Source organism: Lithobates pipiens, unplaced genomic scaffold (genome assembly GCF_037356315.1).
Source record: "Lithobates pipiens isolate NorthernLeopardFrog02 unplaced genomic scaffold, aLitPip1_a1.2 Scaffold_8, whole genome shotgun sequence".
In the NCBI taxonomy this organism is placed as follows: domain Eukaryota; kingdom Metazoa; phylum Chordata; class Amphibia; order Anura; family Ranidae; genus Lithobates; species Lithobates pipiens.
In genome coordinates this window covers 200,026,548-200,046,915 of record NW_027507903.1, presented here as the reverse complement: position 1 = coordinate 200,046,915, position 20,368 = coordinate 200,026,548, and the positions used below count along the sequence as shown (strand labels likewise).

The 20,368-nt window shown below is 43.6% G+C and overlaps 1 protein-coding gene across 4 annotated transcripts in view; it reads left to right on the top strand.

The window, feature by feature from the left end:
- Positions 1-20,368, top strand: part of ASB15 (ankyrin repeat and SOCS box containing 15) — a 55,729-nt gene that overhangs the window by 14,762 nt on the left and 20,599 nt on the right. For 2 of the 4 annotated variants that reach the window (XM_077473311.1, XM_077473310.1), the window contains 3 exons: positions 16,587-16,642; positions 16,720-16,851; positions 18,965-19,123. In XM_077473311.1, coding sequence (XP_077329437.1) covers positions 16,587-16,642; positions 16,720-16,851; positions 18,965-19,123 — 347 coding nt within the window. Of the gene's footprint in view, positions 1-16,586; positions 16,643-16,717; positions 16,852-18,964; positions 19,124-20,368 lie in introns of those variants that run through there. The other 2 variants (XM_077473312.1, XM_077473313.1) reach the window with 2 other exon arrangements.

Genomic DNA, 20,368 nt, shown 5'->3' with positions numbered 1-20,368 from the left:
CCTGTATTACTGCCTTATCAGAAAGGCAGCAGTGAAAATTGATGGTTCGAATTTGTTGGGCTACATAGTAGAAATACAAATTGAACCCCTGCCAGGTGTAGTACATATACTGCCTTTGGTAATCCGTGTAGCACCACAAAGTGGTGTTGTGCTGATTTTAGCCATGCGATTTGACATGTTGAGTCGCAAGGCCAAATCGCTTCAATATGGATGTGCTATCTCTATTCAGAATTGTTATATTGTTGCACATCAGACATATACAAGATTGAAGGTTGTCTGTCCGTTTATGTCTTGCATATACTGCCTTATTGGCTGCATATCAGAAAGGACACAGCAGTGAAGATTGCTTGTTTTTTTTTCTGATTTTGTTTTTGCTGCTCAGCTGAGAGACACATTGAGGATGGTGGCCTCTCTGCTCAGTATTGGTATATTACTACACATCAGACATACACAAAGATTGAATGTTTGTGTCCTGTATGTCCTATATTTACTGCCTTATCGTTTGTATATCAGGTTAAGCAGTGTTTCTCATGGATCTACCTTTCTGCATCTTAGGGATACACAGCAGGGGTTTGTTGGCTGCAATCCTCCAGGGAGTCACAGCATTGGGGACCCCTTACTTGTTCGACCTGAAAATTGCTATTTGTTTTTTTCCCTGCGACCTGTGTAATCTTGAGGTCTGTGGATCCAGGAATCAGGGACTGCTGGTGTCACACAGACACAAATGGTACCCATTGGAAGCCATAGTATATGACTTCTCATGCGTCTTGCAGTCCCAAGTCGCAGGTTGGGTCGCACGGGTGTGGGAACCCTAAACTTATCTGTCCCTTCTGATTGAGGTTTTGCTACACAGCAGGAATACTCATCATGGCGTTATTGTTTTATTTTGCAGCAGACCAGAAAGATTGCAGCTGTAAAGGCTGTCTGTCTTTTTCCTCAGTGTCTGCTTTTATGTTGTTGCACAGCAGAAATACTCAAGATTGAAGCTTGTTGGTGCTTTCTGTTTCAGAAAAACACAATGCTGCAGGTTGCTTGTGTCCTTTCTCAGTGTTGGTTCTATCTGAACTACACTACAGAAGTGCATGACAGAAAGGATTGTCTTGTGTTCCATATTTTTCCCTGTGGCATAGCAGAAATGCACAACACGGGAGTTGGTGTTCATATTAATCTTATAACTGTGGTGGTTTGTCAGAAATACACAACATAGAAGTTTGGGTCTTTCTGTCTTTATAGCCTTGTTTTGCTGTACATAGGTAAAGCACAACAGTAAAGGGGGTTCCTGTCCTTTCCGTATTTATATATCAGTTATGACCTAGCTAGCTGCACTAAAGAAATACGCAGCATTTAGGGTTTGCTTGAGTCTTAATGTTTTTACGTCTTGGCAGCACATCAGAAAACCAGACTGTGAGGACTGTTTGTCTACATTGAGGTTCAGATTTGGGTCTCTTCCCATATTTGATATATTGGTTTAGCTAGTCACACTCAGGCACACAACATTGTTGTCTATGCTTGTGTCCTTTCTGTCTAAATCTATTGTGCCGTGCCCACAATCTATGATCATTTTATTTGTGATATTAATAATGCATGTATCACCTTTTTGTATTTCAGCCTTCTTTTCCATGGAGGGGCCAGGAGTTCGGGCTGCAGCTGCCACATCTCAGAAAACCTTGACCACTTGCATTCAGGGATGCCAGAACCATTTCCTAGGGTTGAAGCCCTGTAGGGTTATGGGACACTGGAGGAAGGGGATAATGAATCGCCCTGTTTAGTAAGAACTTGGAGAGTTCTGTTCAGAGGAGTATTAGGGCCTGAGGATGAAGTATAAAGATGTATACCCGATCGAAGAGGTTTCGGCTCGGTGCATGGCCTTCATTTTGCCCTTTTAGCAAAACTAGACATAGCAATATGGGTAGTCTACTCCTGCTAGGGACTTTAATCTCCTGAAGAAGGCTCTTAGGCGTAAGTAAGGACATAGATTGGGCGTGCCTTAAACCCAGGGTTCAAGCTTCTGTTAATCTATTTCCCTTAAGTAGGCTTCCCTTTAGTCTTTTGCTGACATAAAGATAAAAGGGAAGCAGTTTTATTTCCCTCAACAGGATAGTGTTAAGACAGGCCCTCTTATTGATTAATGTAGTGTCCTTGTCTTACACAGGTCTCTTATTTATCTTTTTAGTGGTTCTAAGTAGCACCTACAGGCATAATAGGCCATGGTTGTTAGATGTGTGAGATAGGCAACATTGCTAACCTACAAGTTTAACATGTTTTCTGATTCCATTTTTAAGAGCCCATTTCACCTAGATACTGCATCTGAAGCGGAAAAGGCAGGAACATCTGTGGAGCAGACCTGCAGATCAGCCGCATGATCCAGCTAACATGCCTTCATCAAGCATATGAGCGTATGGAGTGGAGGTAAAGCTCACTGCAGAGCCAAGGTTCGCCAAGAGGGTTTTGCAGTGGCCCCACCCTAAGGTAGGCCTGAGGTACTTGTTTATCCTCTCAGGTGTGCCGTCCTGGAAGATGACTTGAGAAAAGTACCAGTTACTTACCGGTAACTGTCTTTCTGGGAAATCTTCCAGGACGGCAGGCCTACTTCCCGCCCGTTGGAGGAGGGAAAATTCTAGAACACTAGAAGGTGAGTACCTATGAGGAATGATTTCCCTTGTGAACCTGGTTCAGGAGTTACTTCTCTACAAACTGAGGATCAAGGGGAAGGGTGGGGACTTAAAACAGCTGTCGATTGATTGTGTTTCCTGTAGGGAGGAGCCTCTCATCTCTCAGGTGTGCCGTCCTGGAAGATTTCCCAGAAAGACAGTTACCGGTAAGTAACTGGTACTTTTTGGCCTTATATGCCACTAGCGATAATCACTGTCTTCTCTGTGGTGAAGATGGCTTCCCCCACCAGTCCCCAACCCCTCCCCCCCCCACTGGGAGAAGACAATGGCCCGGCAGGAGAGAGATTTGCTCCATGTATTGCTGACCTAAGCATCTGGTTTCCTTAATAATATATTCCTCCATATTGTGTAACACAACTGTTCAGACGCCAGTTTATTATTCTATGTGGGATTAAGACTTTGCGACCTCCAAATCTCCTCAAGAATGGAACAAGATATAGGAGACACTTCACAAATCTTCTCGTAACATTCTGGCAATTGAAAATTCATATAAAGTTTTGACTTGATGGTATTACACTCCAGCTAGAATCGCTTGATATTTGCGATGTACCCACCCACCTGCCTCAGGGGATACTCGAACCAAAGCGATATGAAACATATTTGGTGGACATGTCCAGTAGTAAAGAGTGTATGGATTCAGGTATACACACTGGTCAATACAATCCCCTTTATAAATTTGAGGAAAAGCCCATGGGAAGCACTGCTTCTTCAACCAATCCCAGACATCACATGTCGGAGCATATGCTAATTATGCATAACTTTAGGGCCACTAAAAAGACCATAGCGAGATCATGAATACAAAAGGAGAGGCGCCTCTGGGTGTAGATTTAAAAACTATTTTTAATCACACAAAGTTAAACAACTCACATTTCGTAGGTTAAAAAGCGCGTTGGATAAAACAATCCAGGAAATGGGAATCATCAGATCAGTCCAAACATCCTGCCTGCTGGGATGCTTTAGACTGTCATATCCAGAGAGCTGCTGTAGGTAGAGCGCTGGTCATGGAGACTTGTATACATAGAGAGATCATGGAAAGCCCTGATGCTCACCTTTATAGAGGTCAAAATCAGGGTACAAAGTATGAAAAGCTGACTGCTATTCCTAATGATTCCCATGGCCAATTTTTACATACCTGGCAGCCCTGGTTGGATCACTTTGCAACTTCTTTAACAACAACCTGCTTTTTAAATATTTGCTTGCTGGCACCAGGCCTAAAGTTCATGGGCCTCAGGGGGGTGGAGGTAGATGGGAGTTGTTCTCCTTTCACTCCTGATTGCCTCCCTTCCCTTATTCCCTCTTTTTCTCTCTCTGCTTGGTCTTTCACCCTCTCTTTTGTCCTCCACTTCTTTTCTCTTTCTCCTATTAACTCCAGTTTTTCCATTCAGTTTGCTTTTTCTTTTGGAGCTCTCTCTATCTGAGTCGGCTGCTTTAAATTAATAATGTATATATCTATAATTTTTTTTTGGAGAGAATCTCTTGTGCTAGAGGTTCTGAGCTCTTAGGGCACATAGGCCATGGAGGGGGGATTCTTCCTGGGTCGCCCCATGATACCACATCACCACTATTCTTTTGAGGGTCTTCTTCTGTTATTCTCCGACGTTATCTCATTACCTCCCTTTCCCCCTCCCCCTTTTTCTCCCTCCCCCTCCCTGTCTATATTTTTTAAAGTTTATCTTAGTTATTTACTTTGACTTGAATGTCTGGGGGTTTGCCAAGTGTATGTCATCTTTACTGAAAGAATCAATCGACTTCAATTGTAACTAGCTTTGTGAGAGAGCACAAAATTAAATGCTGTTTATTGCTCTTGTTCTTTGGAAAACTGGAAAAACTGGGAATTTAAGCTCTGTGCCAAACTGTATGTTATATATCAATGATGTTTACTATTTTTCTTTCAGAAAAACAAGGTGAAAGAAAAATAAGTGGCACCACAGCCCACTCATACATGTAGGGTACAGTGCTGTGCACTGCTGCAGTATAAGACAATAACTGCAGAGACCGGAATGCTAATGCTGGCGCTATAATGTTACCTCAATCCAGTTTTTACAGGGCAAATAGGCAAATCTCCTGCTGTGCCTATTGTACCCAAACAGATGCTGCATCCAATTGGATACAGCTGCTGTTTGGTGGAAGATGTTATATCTAACTGCTTCAAATTTTTCTTTCACTTAGTTTATATTAAGAGAAAGTTGAAGAGAACATACAATCAGTATACATAACATTTTTGTTTGATGTACAGCCATTGGAGATGGTCATCATACAAATAGAACAGTGAGTAATACCATAACACAAAATGTTTTGCTCACCGGTACAGTTGACTGGAGGATCTTAGAACAGACAACCTTAACCCCTATGGTCCAGTGCCTCCCGGCCCGTTAAGAGGTTTCAGATGTAGTGAAGAAATTCCAGACTCCAATGCAATCACCTTTATTGGTTTAAAAGACAGTCCATACAGCACAATTAGCATAAGGGACAGCTGTAACTAACCCGTTTCACAGCGTCACTGGTGCTTAATCATAGCTACTTTCCATTACCAGCCAGTAACTGTGACGGGAGCACGCAGGGTTTTGTGCTCTTGGCACAGCATTGTTTGCATTTTGGATTTTGGTACACATATATGCAGTCTCGCGACATTAAGGCCCACCCACTGAGAGGCCATATATACAGTGGTGTGAAAAAGTGTTTGCCCCCTTCCTCATTTCCTGTTCCTTTGCATGTTTGTCACACTTAAGTGTTTCGGAACATCAAACCAATTTAAACAATAGTCAAGGACAACACAAGTAAACACAAAATGCAATTTGTAAATGAAGGTGTTTATTATTAAAGGTGAAAAAAAATCCAAACCATCATGGCCCTGTGTGAAAAAGTGATTGCCCCCCTTGTTAAAACATACTATAACTGTGGTTGTCCACACCTGAGTTCAATTTCTCTAGCCACACCCAGGCCTGATTATTGCCACACCTGTTCACAATCAAGGCATCACTTAAATAGGAGCTGCTTGACACAGTAAGGTCCACCAGAAGATCCTTAAAAGCTACACATCATGCCGAGACCCAAAGAAATTCAGGAACAATTGAGAAAGAAAGTAATTGAGATCTATCAGTCTGGAAAGGGTTATAAAGCCATTTCCAAAGCTTTGGGAATCCAGCGAACCACAGTGAGAGCCATTATCCACAAATGGCAAAGACATGGAACAGTGGTGAACCTTCCCAGGAGTGGCCGGCCGCCCAAAATTACCCCAAGAGCGCAGCGACGACTCATCCAAGAGGTCACAAAAGACCCCACAACAACGTCCAAGGAACTGCAGGCCTCACTTGCCTCAGTTAAGGTCAGCGTTCATGCCTCCACCACCAGGAAAAGACTGGGCAAAAATGGCCTGCATGGCAGAGTTCCAAGGAGAAAACCACTGCTGAGCAAAAAGAACATCAAAGCTCGTCTCAATTTCTCCACAACACATCTTGATGATCCCCAAGACTTTTGGGACAACATTCTGTGGACCGATGAGACAAAAGTGGAACTCTTTGGAAGGTGTGTGTCCAAGTATATCTGGCATAGAAGGAACACTGCATTTCATAAAAAGAACATTATACCAACAGTAAAATATGGTGGTGGTAGTGTGATGGTCTGGGGCTGTTTTGCTGCTTCAGGACCTGGAAGACTTGCCGTGATAAAAGGAACTATGAATTCTGCTGTCTACCAAGAGATCCTGAAGGAGAATGTCCGACCATCTGTTCGTGTACTCAAGCTGAAACGAACTTGGGTTCTGCAGCAGGACAATGATCCTAAACACACCAGCAAGTCCACCACCGAATGGCTGAAGAAAAACAAAATGAAGACTTTGGAGTGGCCTAGCCAAAGTCCTGACCTCAATCCTATTGAGATGTTGTGGTATGACCTTAAAAAGGCCATTCATGCTCGAAAACCCTCTAATGTAACTGAATTAGGACAATTCTGCAAAGATGAGTGGGCCAAAATTCCTCCAGGACGCTGTAAAAGCCTCATTGCACGTTATCGCAAACGCTTGGTTGCAGTTGTTGCTGCTAAGGGTGGCCCAACCAGTTATTAGGTTTAGGGGGCAATCACTTTTTCACACAGGGCCATGATGGTTTGGATTTTTTTTCACCTTTAATAATAAACACCTTCATTTACAAATTGCATTTTGTGTTTACTTGTGTTGTCCTTGACTATTGTTTAAATTGGTTTGATGTTCCGAAACACTTAAGTGTGACAAACATGCAAAGGAACAGGAAATGAGGAAGGGGGCAAACACTTTTTCACACCACTGTATATATATATATATATATATACGTACAGCCTGCATTAACAGGTTAAGTAAAGGACCTGAATAATGGAGTCTAGCCTATTCATGTTAACCCAATGGTGTTCCAACCAGGTAAAACCTCTAAGGGAATTGCACAAGAAAGGACATTGACATATTAGTTTAGGAAACTGTGGCAAGTCAAAAACCTATGTGAGATTTCTTAGACAGTGGGAAGATCTAACTACTAGCTAATGATCACCTGCAGATAGGCAAAGAAGGGAAACAAATTACTCAGCTAAGAAATGGAAAAGAAAAAGGAGCAAGGAGAAGGAAAAACCCAGTAAGAAGGGGGGGGGGGGGCTGAGAAGAAGGGAAGGGAAGCACCTGAGGCTAGTTCCATGACATAGCATGTGGCATATCGTCAAAGCTCCAAAACCCACACAGTCAATTGAGAGGGTGGAAAGAGGTCAAGCCAAGGCTGCCAGACACGTAGAAATTTGTCATGGGTGTCGTTAAGAATTGCTGTAAGCTTTTCAATAACCATTGTGCCTTGTATGCAGTGTTTCACCTCATCAAAATTAAGAATCATTGATTTCCATGCGCTCGCTATTGTGTGTTTAGTTGGCATGAAAATGTTAGTAATTAGTTCCTAGTGAGTGGCATGTTCGGATCGGTTGATACAAAAGAGCTTCCAGGGATTCTTTCGCAAATTGGTGTGGAGTAATGAATTGACCAAAACTTATACCTGTATCCACTATCTCTTAACTTTAGGGTATGTCCATCCTTCAAATTTTTCAATTAAATGTCGGTCAAAAGGGAGCTGTCAGGGCCACTCATGTAGCAAATATCAGCCAGTTAATCAGGAATTGGCTGAAATTTGCATAGTGTATGGCCAAGTTTAGTATTAAAAATGCACTTTCCTATACTGTTTAGTTGTTAACACTTTTTTATCGAATGACAGTGTCTCTTAAATTAACTTGTTATTCTATTTTAACTTAATGTCCTTGAGTAACAATAACTTGTATTTAGCCTATGCAAACATAAGGGCAGTAGTATTCTCTTGACAGAATGGATAGGCTGCTCACCATAACATAATGGAACAAGCTTTCAGATAATGGCAATGTTTCAAACATAGTCCAGCAATTAATCTTCCAGAGCTCAGTAAAAAATACAGGCTTGGAAGGAATTCAGTGTCATAGACCAATAATGTCTGATGACCAGCTCTGCTGCACGGAATAGTCTCAGATTTAGAAGCTCATTCTCTGGTGCCAAATAACTGGAATTGTTTTGCATGGATAAAATTAGGAGAAGAACATCCTGCTTTACACATATTGTTATGCAAACAAAACATCACCCATTGTCCTCTCATTTTAAAGTAACACTAAACAATATCCTAGTTCTCCAAAAATAATCCATACACATCCACTAATTAATGGCCCTGTTATCCTAGTTCTCCAAAAATAATCCATACACATCCACTAGTTAATGGCCCTGTTATCTAATATTCATAAAATAGTTTCTTACTTTGGTTTCCTGCCTCCTTGTGATGTCCTATGTGAACTCCTGAATCTCTGCTTTTCCCCCGTTTGTTTGAAACAAGCAGTGTATTTTGGTTGCGATCATTTGTACTGCTCTACGCTCTCACAAATCCAACAGTCCATAATCCCTAGTCTATAGTCCCTGGTCCATCTCAGAAACAAGCAAAAGAGCATGGTTACAATCTCAACGTACATGCATTTGTCCTTTGCGCCCATTTGCACCTAGGCATTTTGTAGGCCAAAGCTCCAAAATTATCCAACATCCCATGGTTTTCAATTGTGCCTGTTCACATCTGAGCGTAGTGTTGCTTGAAGCTTGTAGCTCGAAAAAATAGATTCTATGGAGATGAGAATCTTGGCAGCTGGGCAGCCTTCTAATGTAAACACATATAAGTGTATATAAGCGGTTAGAAACTGTCTGAAACCAAACTTTAGAGTCCTTGTGATTTTGAGAATAAATTACTTCAAAATACGTGCAGCTACAGAGGTCAGTGATGCCTTTTTTTAAAGTTCTCTAAGGCCCCTTTCACACTAGCAGACCGATCGGACCCTCCAGTCTCCTCTATGGAGTGGCGGGTGTCAACAGATATGTGTCAGTTGACACCGACTGACGTCGGATCATATCCACTAAAAAACAGACAGATGGGGATTTGTTCCCCATCTATCTGGCAGACGGAATCGAATGGCAGTCGGGTGTAAACAGACCCGTTCACTTCAACTGCTCATAGAGGTACCCCAGTTGAAGTCCACTGTGACAAAATGCGTCTGATTTGCTTTCTCTAGCTCCCTACATTGCTTTTTATCCTGTGATCACAAAATAATTTTTGTACACATCTATTCCTCAATGTTTGTACTTTTTAAATAAAACCCATCCGTTTTGATCTACACCATATGGAGGCTTTTTTCTTTTTATGATCCCCATATCCTTCTGGATGAGATCACACACACTTTATGATCTATTTCACTGGTTATATGTCTATTGTCGCTATTTACAGCTATACTGTGTTCCACATTTTGTTTTTATATTTTGTCCTTATTTGTGTTAGCTACTTTCATTTTATTTGGGCTAGAGCAGTAATTTCATTTTTAGATTCTCTGCTGTCTGCTGAGCAGGCAGACTCCAACGAAGCCCACCTCGTGTGAAAGGGGCCTTACCGTTTCTTAACAATATGTAAATACCGTATTTGCCGGCGTATAAGACGACCCGGCATATAAGACGACCCCCTAAAAACCTGCAAAGTTAAAATGTTTTGCCCGTACTCACCGTTTAAGACGACCCCCGATTCCGAGGCTTCCGACGCTTCATATTCCTCTTCTTCTTCGTTCTTGCTGGAGCCATTTCCTTCTTCCTTCTGGTGCTGGAGCCAATCATGGCGAGCAATGTATTCTATTAATGAATACAAAGCCTGCTGGGATTGGCGGAGGCTGTTGCATCATCAGCCCGCGCCTCACTCTCAAAGCCAATCGGAGCAGGCTACTGTGTGTAGCCTGCTCGGATTGGCAGAGATTGCTGCTCCAATCCGAGCAGGCTCTGTATTCATTTGAATACATCGCTCACTGGGATTGGTTCAGTGGTATATACTGTATGTAGCCGAAGCTACATACAGTATTACCGGACAGCCAGAAGGCATCCCAGCAGCGGACCCGGCGTATAAGACGACCCCTCCTTTTTGCTCAGTTTTTTTAAGCGTAAAAGGTCGTCTTATACGCCGGCAAATACGGTACTTTAAAGCGGTGTTAAACCCAAAACCAAAAATGCACTATATTGCAGCTTACCAATCATTAGATGTGGTGGCTGCATCATTTTTGTTTTCTTTGGCTTTTTTCCCCGTTTTCACCTGGTTATTTGACCAGTAACACACCTCCAGTGTTAGTGAGACGCAAGTCTGGATGAATGAGAACAGCAGGCACAGTAGATAGCATCATTGTCTGTCTGGGGATGGTGTTAAATGTATTAGTAGACTTAAATACGCTAACAAATTGAAGCTAAACTCCAGCTCGCACTTTATAATCAGTTACAGCAAACTTTTTTTTTTCCTTTTGGGTTAAAAGTTTTACGTGAGAAAATAAAAGTTGATTATTTTAAGTACCTATGCCAGTGTTAAATGGTTTGTCTCATCCATGTAAACTGCAGACTTACTGGCTGGATCACCAGAATAAATAGAAGAAAGAAAGTAAAAAAAAATGTATACACAAGAATTGGTAAGCTGCAAAATAATAAATGCTGTTTTTTGGGGTTTATTACTGCTTTTAAGTCCATAGACTGGGCACAGGTGTTCTTCAACAATCATTCATATTTTAAATTAGAATACCTCAGATGTCTAGAAGTAAATATGTCCAAATAAGCATCTTTCCTGCTAAAGTCTCATTTTACCCCAAAATAAAATTCCTGTCTAGACTGCTGGGTTTCCTACTGACTACTTAGTCAAGATACAAGTAGTCAGGATACATAGTCAGTGGCAAGATCACCGCCTAATATTTCTTGCCCCTCTATCTCCTGACCCTAAAATTGTGGTGCGTTCACACATCCTTTTGCAAGTTTGTTCTTTATGGGTTTGTGAATGATTGCCTTTACCTCCTTAGCAGCTACTAATAATAATAAGAAAATCTATTTTGGATGTGCAAAATAATTTATATATATATATATATATATATATATATATATATATATATATATATATATATATATATATATATATATATATATATATATATATGTATATATTGTGGCAGCAAGCAGGTAAAGTCACCTGGTTGTATCCAGGATGGGAAATATGTGTGCCCTAGATTCAGGCTTTATGCAGACCTTTACAATTAGAGGGGAAGAGTTAATGAGCCCAGCTGAAGTAAGTGGGCTCATTAAGACCTCTACAAAAAACCCCAGCATGCTTAGGGAGATGCTCCATCCTGGAACCAGTTTTTTGTGTTGTATAGACTGGGGAGTGTGACACCTGTTCTGTGCGGTGAGTTAACGCCTGTGTGGCAAACCTCTACAACAGGGACAGGGACTGGGGCAGCACAAGGCTGCTCTCAGTTGTTAGACAGGGAATCTAAGTATGTAGTTAGAGGTCAAGCTGACCAGGTTTTATTTTCATGTTTTATTTTTGTTTGGCTGTTATATGTTTCATTGCATGTAGCATAAATAAACCGCATCTTTTGTTTTTTTTGCACCTACAACGCTGTCTGCTGTGCCTGATTTTGTGTTGTGAACCCATCCAGGGGGTCACACACACCCGCTGCCGAGCAAACCCCTCACAGTTGGTGGAGAATTTTGGCAGTTTTTTTTTTTTAAAGGCCAGCATGGAGGAGATACTGAGACAGCTGGCTCTAGCAAATGCAAATCAGCAGCAAACAAATGCGGCTTTACAAAGGAGCCTTGCAGCCCAGCAGCAGACAAATGCAACTTTGCAGCAGAGTCTGGAAAATCAGCAGAAAGCTCACCAGCAGAGTTTGGAAGCTCAGCAACAAGCCCAGCAGCAATCTGAAGCCCGCTTTATAGACCTGTTGCAGAAGCAAGAGCAGAGTTTTCAACAGAAAATAGAGACATTAATACAGCAACGTCCGCAGACCAATGAAGCAAGTGGTTACAATAATACCGCATCCTTTGGTGTGAGCCGTTTATTGACAAAAATGACTGGGGAGGATGATCCGGAGGTGTTTTTGACCACATTTGAAAGGACTGCTGAAAGGGAAAAGTGGCCTAAGGAGCAATGGGCTGGACTGGTGGCCCCTCTGTTAACTGGGGAATCGCAGAAAGCTTATTATGACCTAGAGCCTGACCAAGCAAAAGACTATGTGGTGCTAAAAGCAGAAATATTGGCACGGCTGGGTGTCACCCTGGCCGTCCGGGCTCAGTGTGTGCATAATTGGACTTTTCAGGTTGGAAAACCCCCCCAGGTCTCAAATGTATGATCTCATTCACCTGAGCAGGAAGTGGCTTCAGCCAGAGACTTTGACCGCACCAAACATTGTGGAACGTGTGGTTATGGATCGTTTCCTGAGAGCTCTTCCTACTGCCATCCAAAAATGGGTAAGCCATGGAGACCCAGAAAATGCAGATAAACTTGTGGATCTGGTTGAGAGGTACTTGGCTACAGAGAACTTGACCACCTCTTCCAGGGACTCACGGACTTTCCATCCTAAGACCAGATCATCCCCAGTGGCGGGTAAGATGACTCCAAGGGGTGAGGGTGGAGAGAGTGAGAGGGTGGGGGTTCTACCTAAGGTCTGGCGGGAGCAGCCCAGGAAGCCCATGCTGCAAGAGACAGTGAAAAAGATTATTTGCTACCGCTGCCGGCAAGAGGGACATATTGCAGCCAATTGCCCCGTTGTGGATGAGCCTATGCAATGTGACTTTATAAGAGAGAGACGTCAGTCGCTGTTTGCGACAGTTGCATGCACTGCCATTCGGGGACCTGAGAAACATTTATGTAAAATGTGTATTAATGGTAGAAATGTTGATGTGTTGCTGGATTCAGGTAGCCTGGTAACATTGATAAAAGCTGAATTAGTTACTACAGAGGTCTCTGGGAAGAACAGGGTGGCTGTTATTTGTGTGCATGGGGACACCCGAGAGTATCCTGTAACTTCAGTGTTTTTTGAGACCCCCAAAGGTAACCTCTCTCATCAGGTGGGGTTAGTGTCTCACTTACCACATGATGCTATTGTGGGAAGGGATTTTCCAAAATTCTGGGAACTCTGGGATTGTCCTGAGCCCCCCACTGGTGCCCCTATAAACCAGGAAGATGACCAGAATTCCTCTGGGAGTGGTGAGGACTCTCCTGAATTTCCCTTGTCAGTATTGGCGGGGGAAACTCGAGAAACTGGGGAGGAGCCAACATCCTCAGATGAAAACATGCCGTCTGTGGAGTTTTCGGATCTTGAGGTTCACCGGGAAAATTTTGCCACAGAACAGTTAAAAGACCCCACCCTAATAAAGGCACGGGAAAATGTGGTGAAAATAGATGGCGAGTTAGTGAACCCAGATAAGACTTGCCCTTATCCTTACTTCACTATGGAAAGGGACCTGCTGTATCGAGTGGCTCAAAGGGCAGAAGAAACCATTGAGCAACTTGTAGTGCCCAAACCTTACAGGAAGTTGGTGTTAGAATTGGCTCATGGGCACATTCTGGGAGGTCATCTGGGGACAGAGAAAACCAGAGAGAGGGTATTGCAGAGATTCTATTGGCCTGGGGTCATGAAGGAAATAGAAAATTATTGTTCCTCCTGCCCTGTGTGTCAGAAGTCGGCACCTATGCCACATTTCCGTAACCCGCTGGTACCTCTTCCTATCATTGAGGTCCCCTTTGAAAGGATCGCAATGGATTTGGTAGGTCCGATAATGAAGTCCGCCAGGGGCCATCAGTACATTTTGGTTATATTGGACTATGCCACCCGTTATCCGGAAGCAATTGCGTACATCTGTGTATCACCCCCAAACAGATGGGTTGGTTGAAAGATTCAACAAAACCCTAAAACAAATGTTAAAGAAGGTGGTGGATAGAGATGGAAAGAATTGGGACTGTCTAATACCCTATCTGATGTTTGCCATTAGGGAGGTACCCCAATCCTCTATGGGTTTCTCACCCTTCGAGTTGCTCTATGGGAGACACCCAAGAGGGCTGCTGGATATCGCCAAGGAAACTTGGGAAAATTGAGAGTTCTCCTCACAGGAGCGTGATTGAGCATGTCGCCCTGATGCAAGATAGAATTGCACAGGTAATGCCAATTGTAAAGGAACATTTAACCCAAGCGCAGTTAGCACAGCAGAGAGTGTACAACCGTGGGGCCAAGACCCGTACTTTTTCCCTGGGGGATAGGGTCTTGGTGCTAGTCCCTACGGTTGAAAGCAAATTTCTGGCCAAATGGCAAGGTCCATATGAAGTAATTGAAAAAATTAGTGAGGTGAACTACAGGGTTAGACAGCCAGGAAGGCGAAAGCCGGAGCAGATCTATCACGTCAATCTGCTGAAAGCCTGGAGGGATAGGGAATCCCTAGTCGCAGAGACTTTGTCACAAGTACAGCCTGATTGCTTAGTTCCTGAGGTTGGAATAGCAGACACCTTATCGAAAGCCCAACAACAGGAGGTTAAAGAGTTTGTACTTCGTAACAAAGAGATTTTCTCTGAGCTTCCGGGACAAACATCTGGCGTAGAGCATGACATTATCACCCCGCCAGGAGAAAGGGTAAAACTAAAACCTTATAGAATACCAGAGGCCTGACGGGAGGCAATACGTGGGGAGGTTCAAAGGATGTTGGAATTGGGTGTGATAGAGGAGTCCCAGAGTGACTGGTCCAGTCCTATCGTACTAGTGCCCAAACCTGATGGGAGCTGGCGGTTTTGTAACGATTTTCGACAATTAAATAAAGTTACAAAATTTGACACCTACCCCATGCCGCGTATAGATGAGTTGATTGACCGGCTGGGAACAGCCCGATATATGACAACTCTTGATCTCACCAAAGGGTATTGGCAAATTCCCCTGGCCGAGTCGGCCAAGGAGAAAACTGCGTTTGTAACCCCAGATGGGGCATTCCAATATAAGAGAATGCCGTTTGGGTTACAGAATACACCCGCAACATTCCAGCGGAAAATGGATAAGATTCTGAGGCCCCATCAGAAATATGCTGCAGCTTACCTGGATGATGTGATTATCCATAGCACAGACTGGGTCTCACATTTGCCGAAAGTACAAGCAGTCCTAGACTCTATCCGGGAAGCTGGGTTTACGGCCAATCCAAAGAAGTGTACCATTGGACAGGAGGAGGCCAAATATCTTGGGTACACTATTGAGAGGGGGGTGATAAAACCCCAAGTCAATAAAGTCGAGGCCATACAGAGTTGGCCACGTCCCAACAGCAAGAAACAGGTACGAGCCTTTCTGGGAATCGCTGGCTATTATCGACGATTCATTCCCCATTTTGCTTCTCAGGCTGTGCCCCTCACCAACCTGACAAAAGGGAAAGAGTCTGTTATGGTTAAATGGTCCCCAGAGGCTGAAGAAGCATTTCAGTCCTTAAAAACAGCCTTATGTAGCCAGCCAATGTTGTACTCACCAGACTTCTCTAAGGACTTCGTTGTACAAACTGATGCATCAGACGTTGGGTTAGGAGCAGTGTTATCCCAGGTCTGGAACGGGGAAGAGCACCCAGTCATTTACCTCAGCAGGAAGTTGAAGTCCCATGAGGTAAATTACGCCACAATTGAGAAGGAATGTTTAGCAGTGAAGTGGGCTCTAGATTCCCTTCGGTACTATCTGCTAGGTAGGCACTTTGACCTGGTGACTGATCACGCTCCTTTAAAGTGGATGGCTCAAAACAAGGAGACCAATAGAAGGGTAAATAGGTGGTTCCTGGCCCTACAGGAATTTAACTTTACAGTTAAGCATCGCCCTGGTGTTAAAATGGGGAATATGGATGCTTTGTCTCGGATACATGCGTGTCTGACTGCTTGTGTTACAACCCCAAGGTTGAAACAAGAGGGGGGGGTATGTGGCAGCAAGCAGGTAAAGTCACCTGGTTGTATCCAGGATGGGAAATATGTGTGCCCTAGATTCAGGCTTTATGCAGACCTTTACAATTAGAGGGGAAGAGTTAATGAGCCCAGATGAAGTAAGTGGGCTCATTAAGACCTCTACAAAAAACCCCAGCATGCTTAGGGAGATGCTCCATCCTGGAACCAGTTTTTTGTGTTGTATAGACTGGGGAGTGTGACACCTGTTCTGTGCGGTGAGTTAACGCCTGTGTGGCAAACCTCTACGACAGGGACTGGGGCAGCACAAGGCTGCTCTCAGTTGTTAGACAGGGAATCTAAGTGTGTAGTTAGAGGTCAAGCTGACCAGGTTTTATTTTCATGTTTTATTTTTGTTTGGCTGTTATATGTTTCATTGCATGTAGCATAAATAAACCGCATCTTTTGTTTTTTTTGCACCTACAACGCTGTCTGCTGTGCCTGATTTTGTGTTGTGAACCCATCCAGGGGGTCACACACACCCGCTGCCGAGCAAACCCCTCACAATATATATATATATATATATATATATATATAATTTTTTTTTTTTACTACTCAAAAACACCTGGGTGCACTAAATTAACATAATAACCCATTTTTTTCACAGTGGCTTTGTACCAACAAGTGAGATAAACCGCAAAATTGTGGCTGCAATAAAGCAAGGTAAGCGAAAGAGGTGTTGTTATTGTTCTAGTTGATGCAATAAATCATGAGTCTCAACTGATGTGTAATGTGTTTAGGTGAAATCACAGAACTCCAGAAATACATGCAATATAAGTATGCACTGGATGAAGCTGACGAGAATGGGTGGTTTCCTCTGCATGAAGCAGTAGTCCAACCAGTCCGGCAAATTACAGAAATTGTTCTTGATGGTAAGGGGCATAAAATACACACCATCCTAGTGACTTAAAGCATATCTAACCCCAAACAAAACAAAAACATAATAAATTTCAACGTACTAATTCTTTAGTCTAAGTTCACATCTATGCAGCTGCGCTTGATGTGTTATTCAGGCATGCTTTTAGTGCGTTTTGTATTTTTAAGCCCTCTTTTTTCTTTTTGCGTTTTTACATGCAATTTTCAAGCATTTTGCATTTTACAGGTTTTTTTTTAAAGAGGTGTTCCACCTGCAATTTTTTTTTTTAAGTCAGCAGCTACAAACACTGTAGCTACTGACTTTAAATGAGGACACTTACCGTCCAGGGAGCCGCAATGTCGGCCCCCCGAGGTCGATCCGTCCATCGGATCGGTGCGGGCGCCACCATTCTAATTAAGGGAAACCGTCAGTGGAGCCTTGTGGCTTCACTGCCCGTTTCCTACTGCGCATGCGCGAGTCACGCTGCGCTTTGTGAATGGCCAGCTGTCTTCTGGGACACACACAGGTCCCAGAAGACAGCGGGGGACTCACCGCTGAAGAGGATATGACGTCCTGCTCCACAGACCGGAATGGATTGGAAGTACAGCTGTACTTCATAAAAAGGTACTATAGAAAAAAAAAAAAAATGTTACTATCCAAAAACAAGGGGTGATCTTTCGTTTAAGACCACCTCTCAAAAGTGGGTGGAACTCCACTTTAAACACACTGTAAACACATTGTACATTGCTGGTTGCTAAGGACTTGGCCAGGAAGCTGGCCACCACGTTCTTAACAACCGATAAATCATCAGCTGTCAGCGGGATTCCCTGCTGACAGCTGTATGTAAAAAAAAAAAAAAAAAAATTGCCGGCAAAAAATAAATCATGAAAAAAACGGAGTGGGGTCCCCCCTAGGTCCATACCAGGCCCTTCTGGTCTAGGATAGATTCAGAGGGGTCACCCCCCCGTGCAAAAATGGCGTGGAGCCCCCCCAAAATTCATATCAGACCCTTATCCAAACATGAAGCCCAGGAGGTCAGGTAAGGGAGGGGACAAGCGAGGTGCTTTGGGGCAGGGGGCTCTGTTGATGGGGACAAGGGTCTCCACTGACCAGGGTTGTGGGGGGCCCCAGTTTCCCCCCCCCATTCATCCCAAAAAGTAGTGAAGTGTTAAAAAAACAAGAGATGGTTTTTGACACGTCCTTTATTAAAAATGTAAAATGTCCCATCGTAGCTCCAACTGTCTTCTCCTTGAGTTGTCTTCTGTTTGTGCTGTCTTTTCCTTTAGCTGTCTTCTCCTTGAGCTGTCTTCTCCTTGTGCTCTCTTCTTTCTCGCCGCTAAACCGGCTAAAAAACAAAAAATTATCTTCTATTGCTGTCTTCCTCGTGTTGTCTCCTGCCATCTGCCATTTCTTATATAGCCATTGGATATGGCCATCCGATGACGTCACCTGGAAAACCGCCCCTTGTGTCGTCACCTGTCATCACTGTCAGTGATTGGTAGGATGCCAGCAGGTGCCTGCTCCTAACAACCGGCAAAAATTGTATACAAAAATGAATTAAACAATAACGAATGTAGATGCGATTTTGATGCACTTCCATTGAAGTCTATAATGACAAAATCGCACTGCATCGTGCCAAAGTATCACAGGACCATTTGCCAAAGTCGCATTGCAACTGTGCTGCATTGATGTGAACAGTCACCATTGGAAATTCCATTTTAATGCAATTCAATGCAACCCAATTCGCATCTGAAATCTCATCAGTGTAAACCAGGCCTAAGCGGTTAGTCCACCATAACTGATATACTTACATATACCATATATTCTTATGTCTCTGTGTCACATCATTCCCCCTAGCAAGGCCACCTTCTACAAACTTGAAAATTGATATATTTGGCTTCATGAAGTAACTTGATTTAAACTAATTAATACAATTAAAAACTGCTATTAAGGAGGATCCATTTTTCAATGGTAGATGTCATTGTGCATGCCTATTTCACAAAGAGATTTTTATAGTGGTATTCTATTATATGTTACAAATATGAATGACAAAGTCTATAATCTTCTAAATCTGTCAACCACAGCATTCTGTGCTTAATACTAGAAAGTAATTAGCTGTACTCATATAGCCATATATAAACCGCAGTGGGAGCAGAAGACTAATGATGGTGAAACACCACTTACACTTGCTGCAAAATCTGGACTAGTGGAAAATGTGAAGGCACTGCTAGAGAAAGGAGTTTGGCCAAACACCAAGAACCGCAGAGGAGAGTCACCACTTCTAATTGGTAAGATTTGCTACAATAACGTTACAAACAAATAAAAATATGTAAATAGAATCCATGCTATATTTCCTAATACAGAGGTAGGCAACCTTTTGAGCACAGTGTGCCGAATTTATTTTCAAAGAAATTGAGCGTGCCAATTTTATAACAAAAAATGTCAACTTCACACTCTCAATCATGAAAAGGATTTTTTATAAAGTAAATGCTGTAAACGACTTAAACGACTACAAATACTGCAGCTGCTGACTTTTAAAATAGTGACACTTACCTGTCAGGGCGCGCCCGCAATGTCGGCACCCGAAGCCGATCTCTCGATCATCTCTCGGGTGCTGCCGCCGCCATCTTGGGTATGGGAATCAGGAAGTGGAGCCTTTCGGCTTCATTTCCTGGTTCCCTACTGCGCATGCGTGAGTCGCGCTGCGCAATAAGGATGGACCCGCTGCCTCTGGGATCTGTGTGTTTCCCAGCAGGCAGCGGGGGACTTTCGGAAAGGGGCGTAATCTACGCCCCTTTCCGCAGAGAGCTATCCCGGAAGTGGGTGCAGATACCTGTACTGTACAGGTACCTGCACCCCCCTCCCCCCTGAAAGGTGCCAATTGTGGCGCCGGAGGGGGGGAGGGTTCCGATGAGCGGAAGGTCCACTTTAGGGTGGACCTCCGCTTTAAGTAGTGAGAAATTAACATCCTGCACTCTCACACCTCAGATGAGCCACAATTCATGTACCTTCACACCTCAGATCACTGCCCCCCTGCACATCTGCCCCACCACTGTACTACCCTGCACATCTGCCCCACCACTGTACCCCCCGCTCATCTGCCCCACCACTGCACCCCCCTACTCATCTTCCCCACTACTGTACCCCCCTGCTCATCAGATCCACCACTGTAACCCCTGTACATTTGCCTTACCGCTGTAATCCCCTGCTCTTCTGTCCCACCACTGTAACCCCCTGCTAATCTGTCCCACCAATGTTCCCCCTTTCTCATCTGCCCCACCACTGTACCTCTATATGCATCTGCTTCACCACTGAACCATCTTCTCATCTGTCCTAACCCTGAACTTATCTGCTCATCTGCCCAACCGCTGTAAACCCCTTTCTCATCTGCCTCACGACTGTACACACATCTGTTCCCCCTGCTCTTCTGCCCCACCACTGTAACCCCCTGCTCATTTGTCCTACCATTGTACCTCCTTTCTCCTCTGCCCCAACACTGAACCCCCTGCTCATCTTTCCCACTACTGTAACCC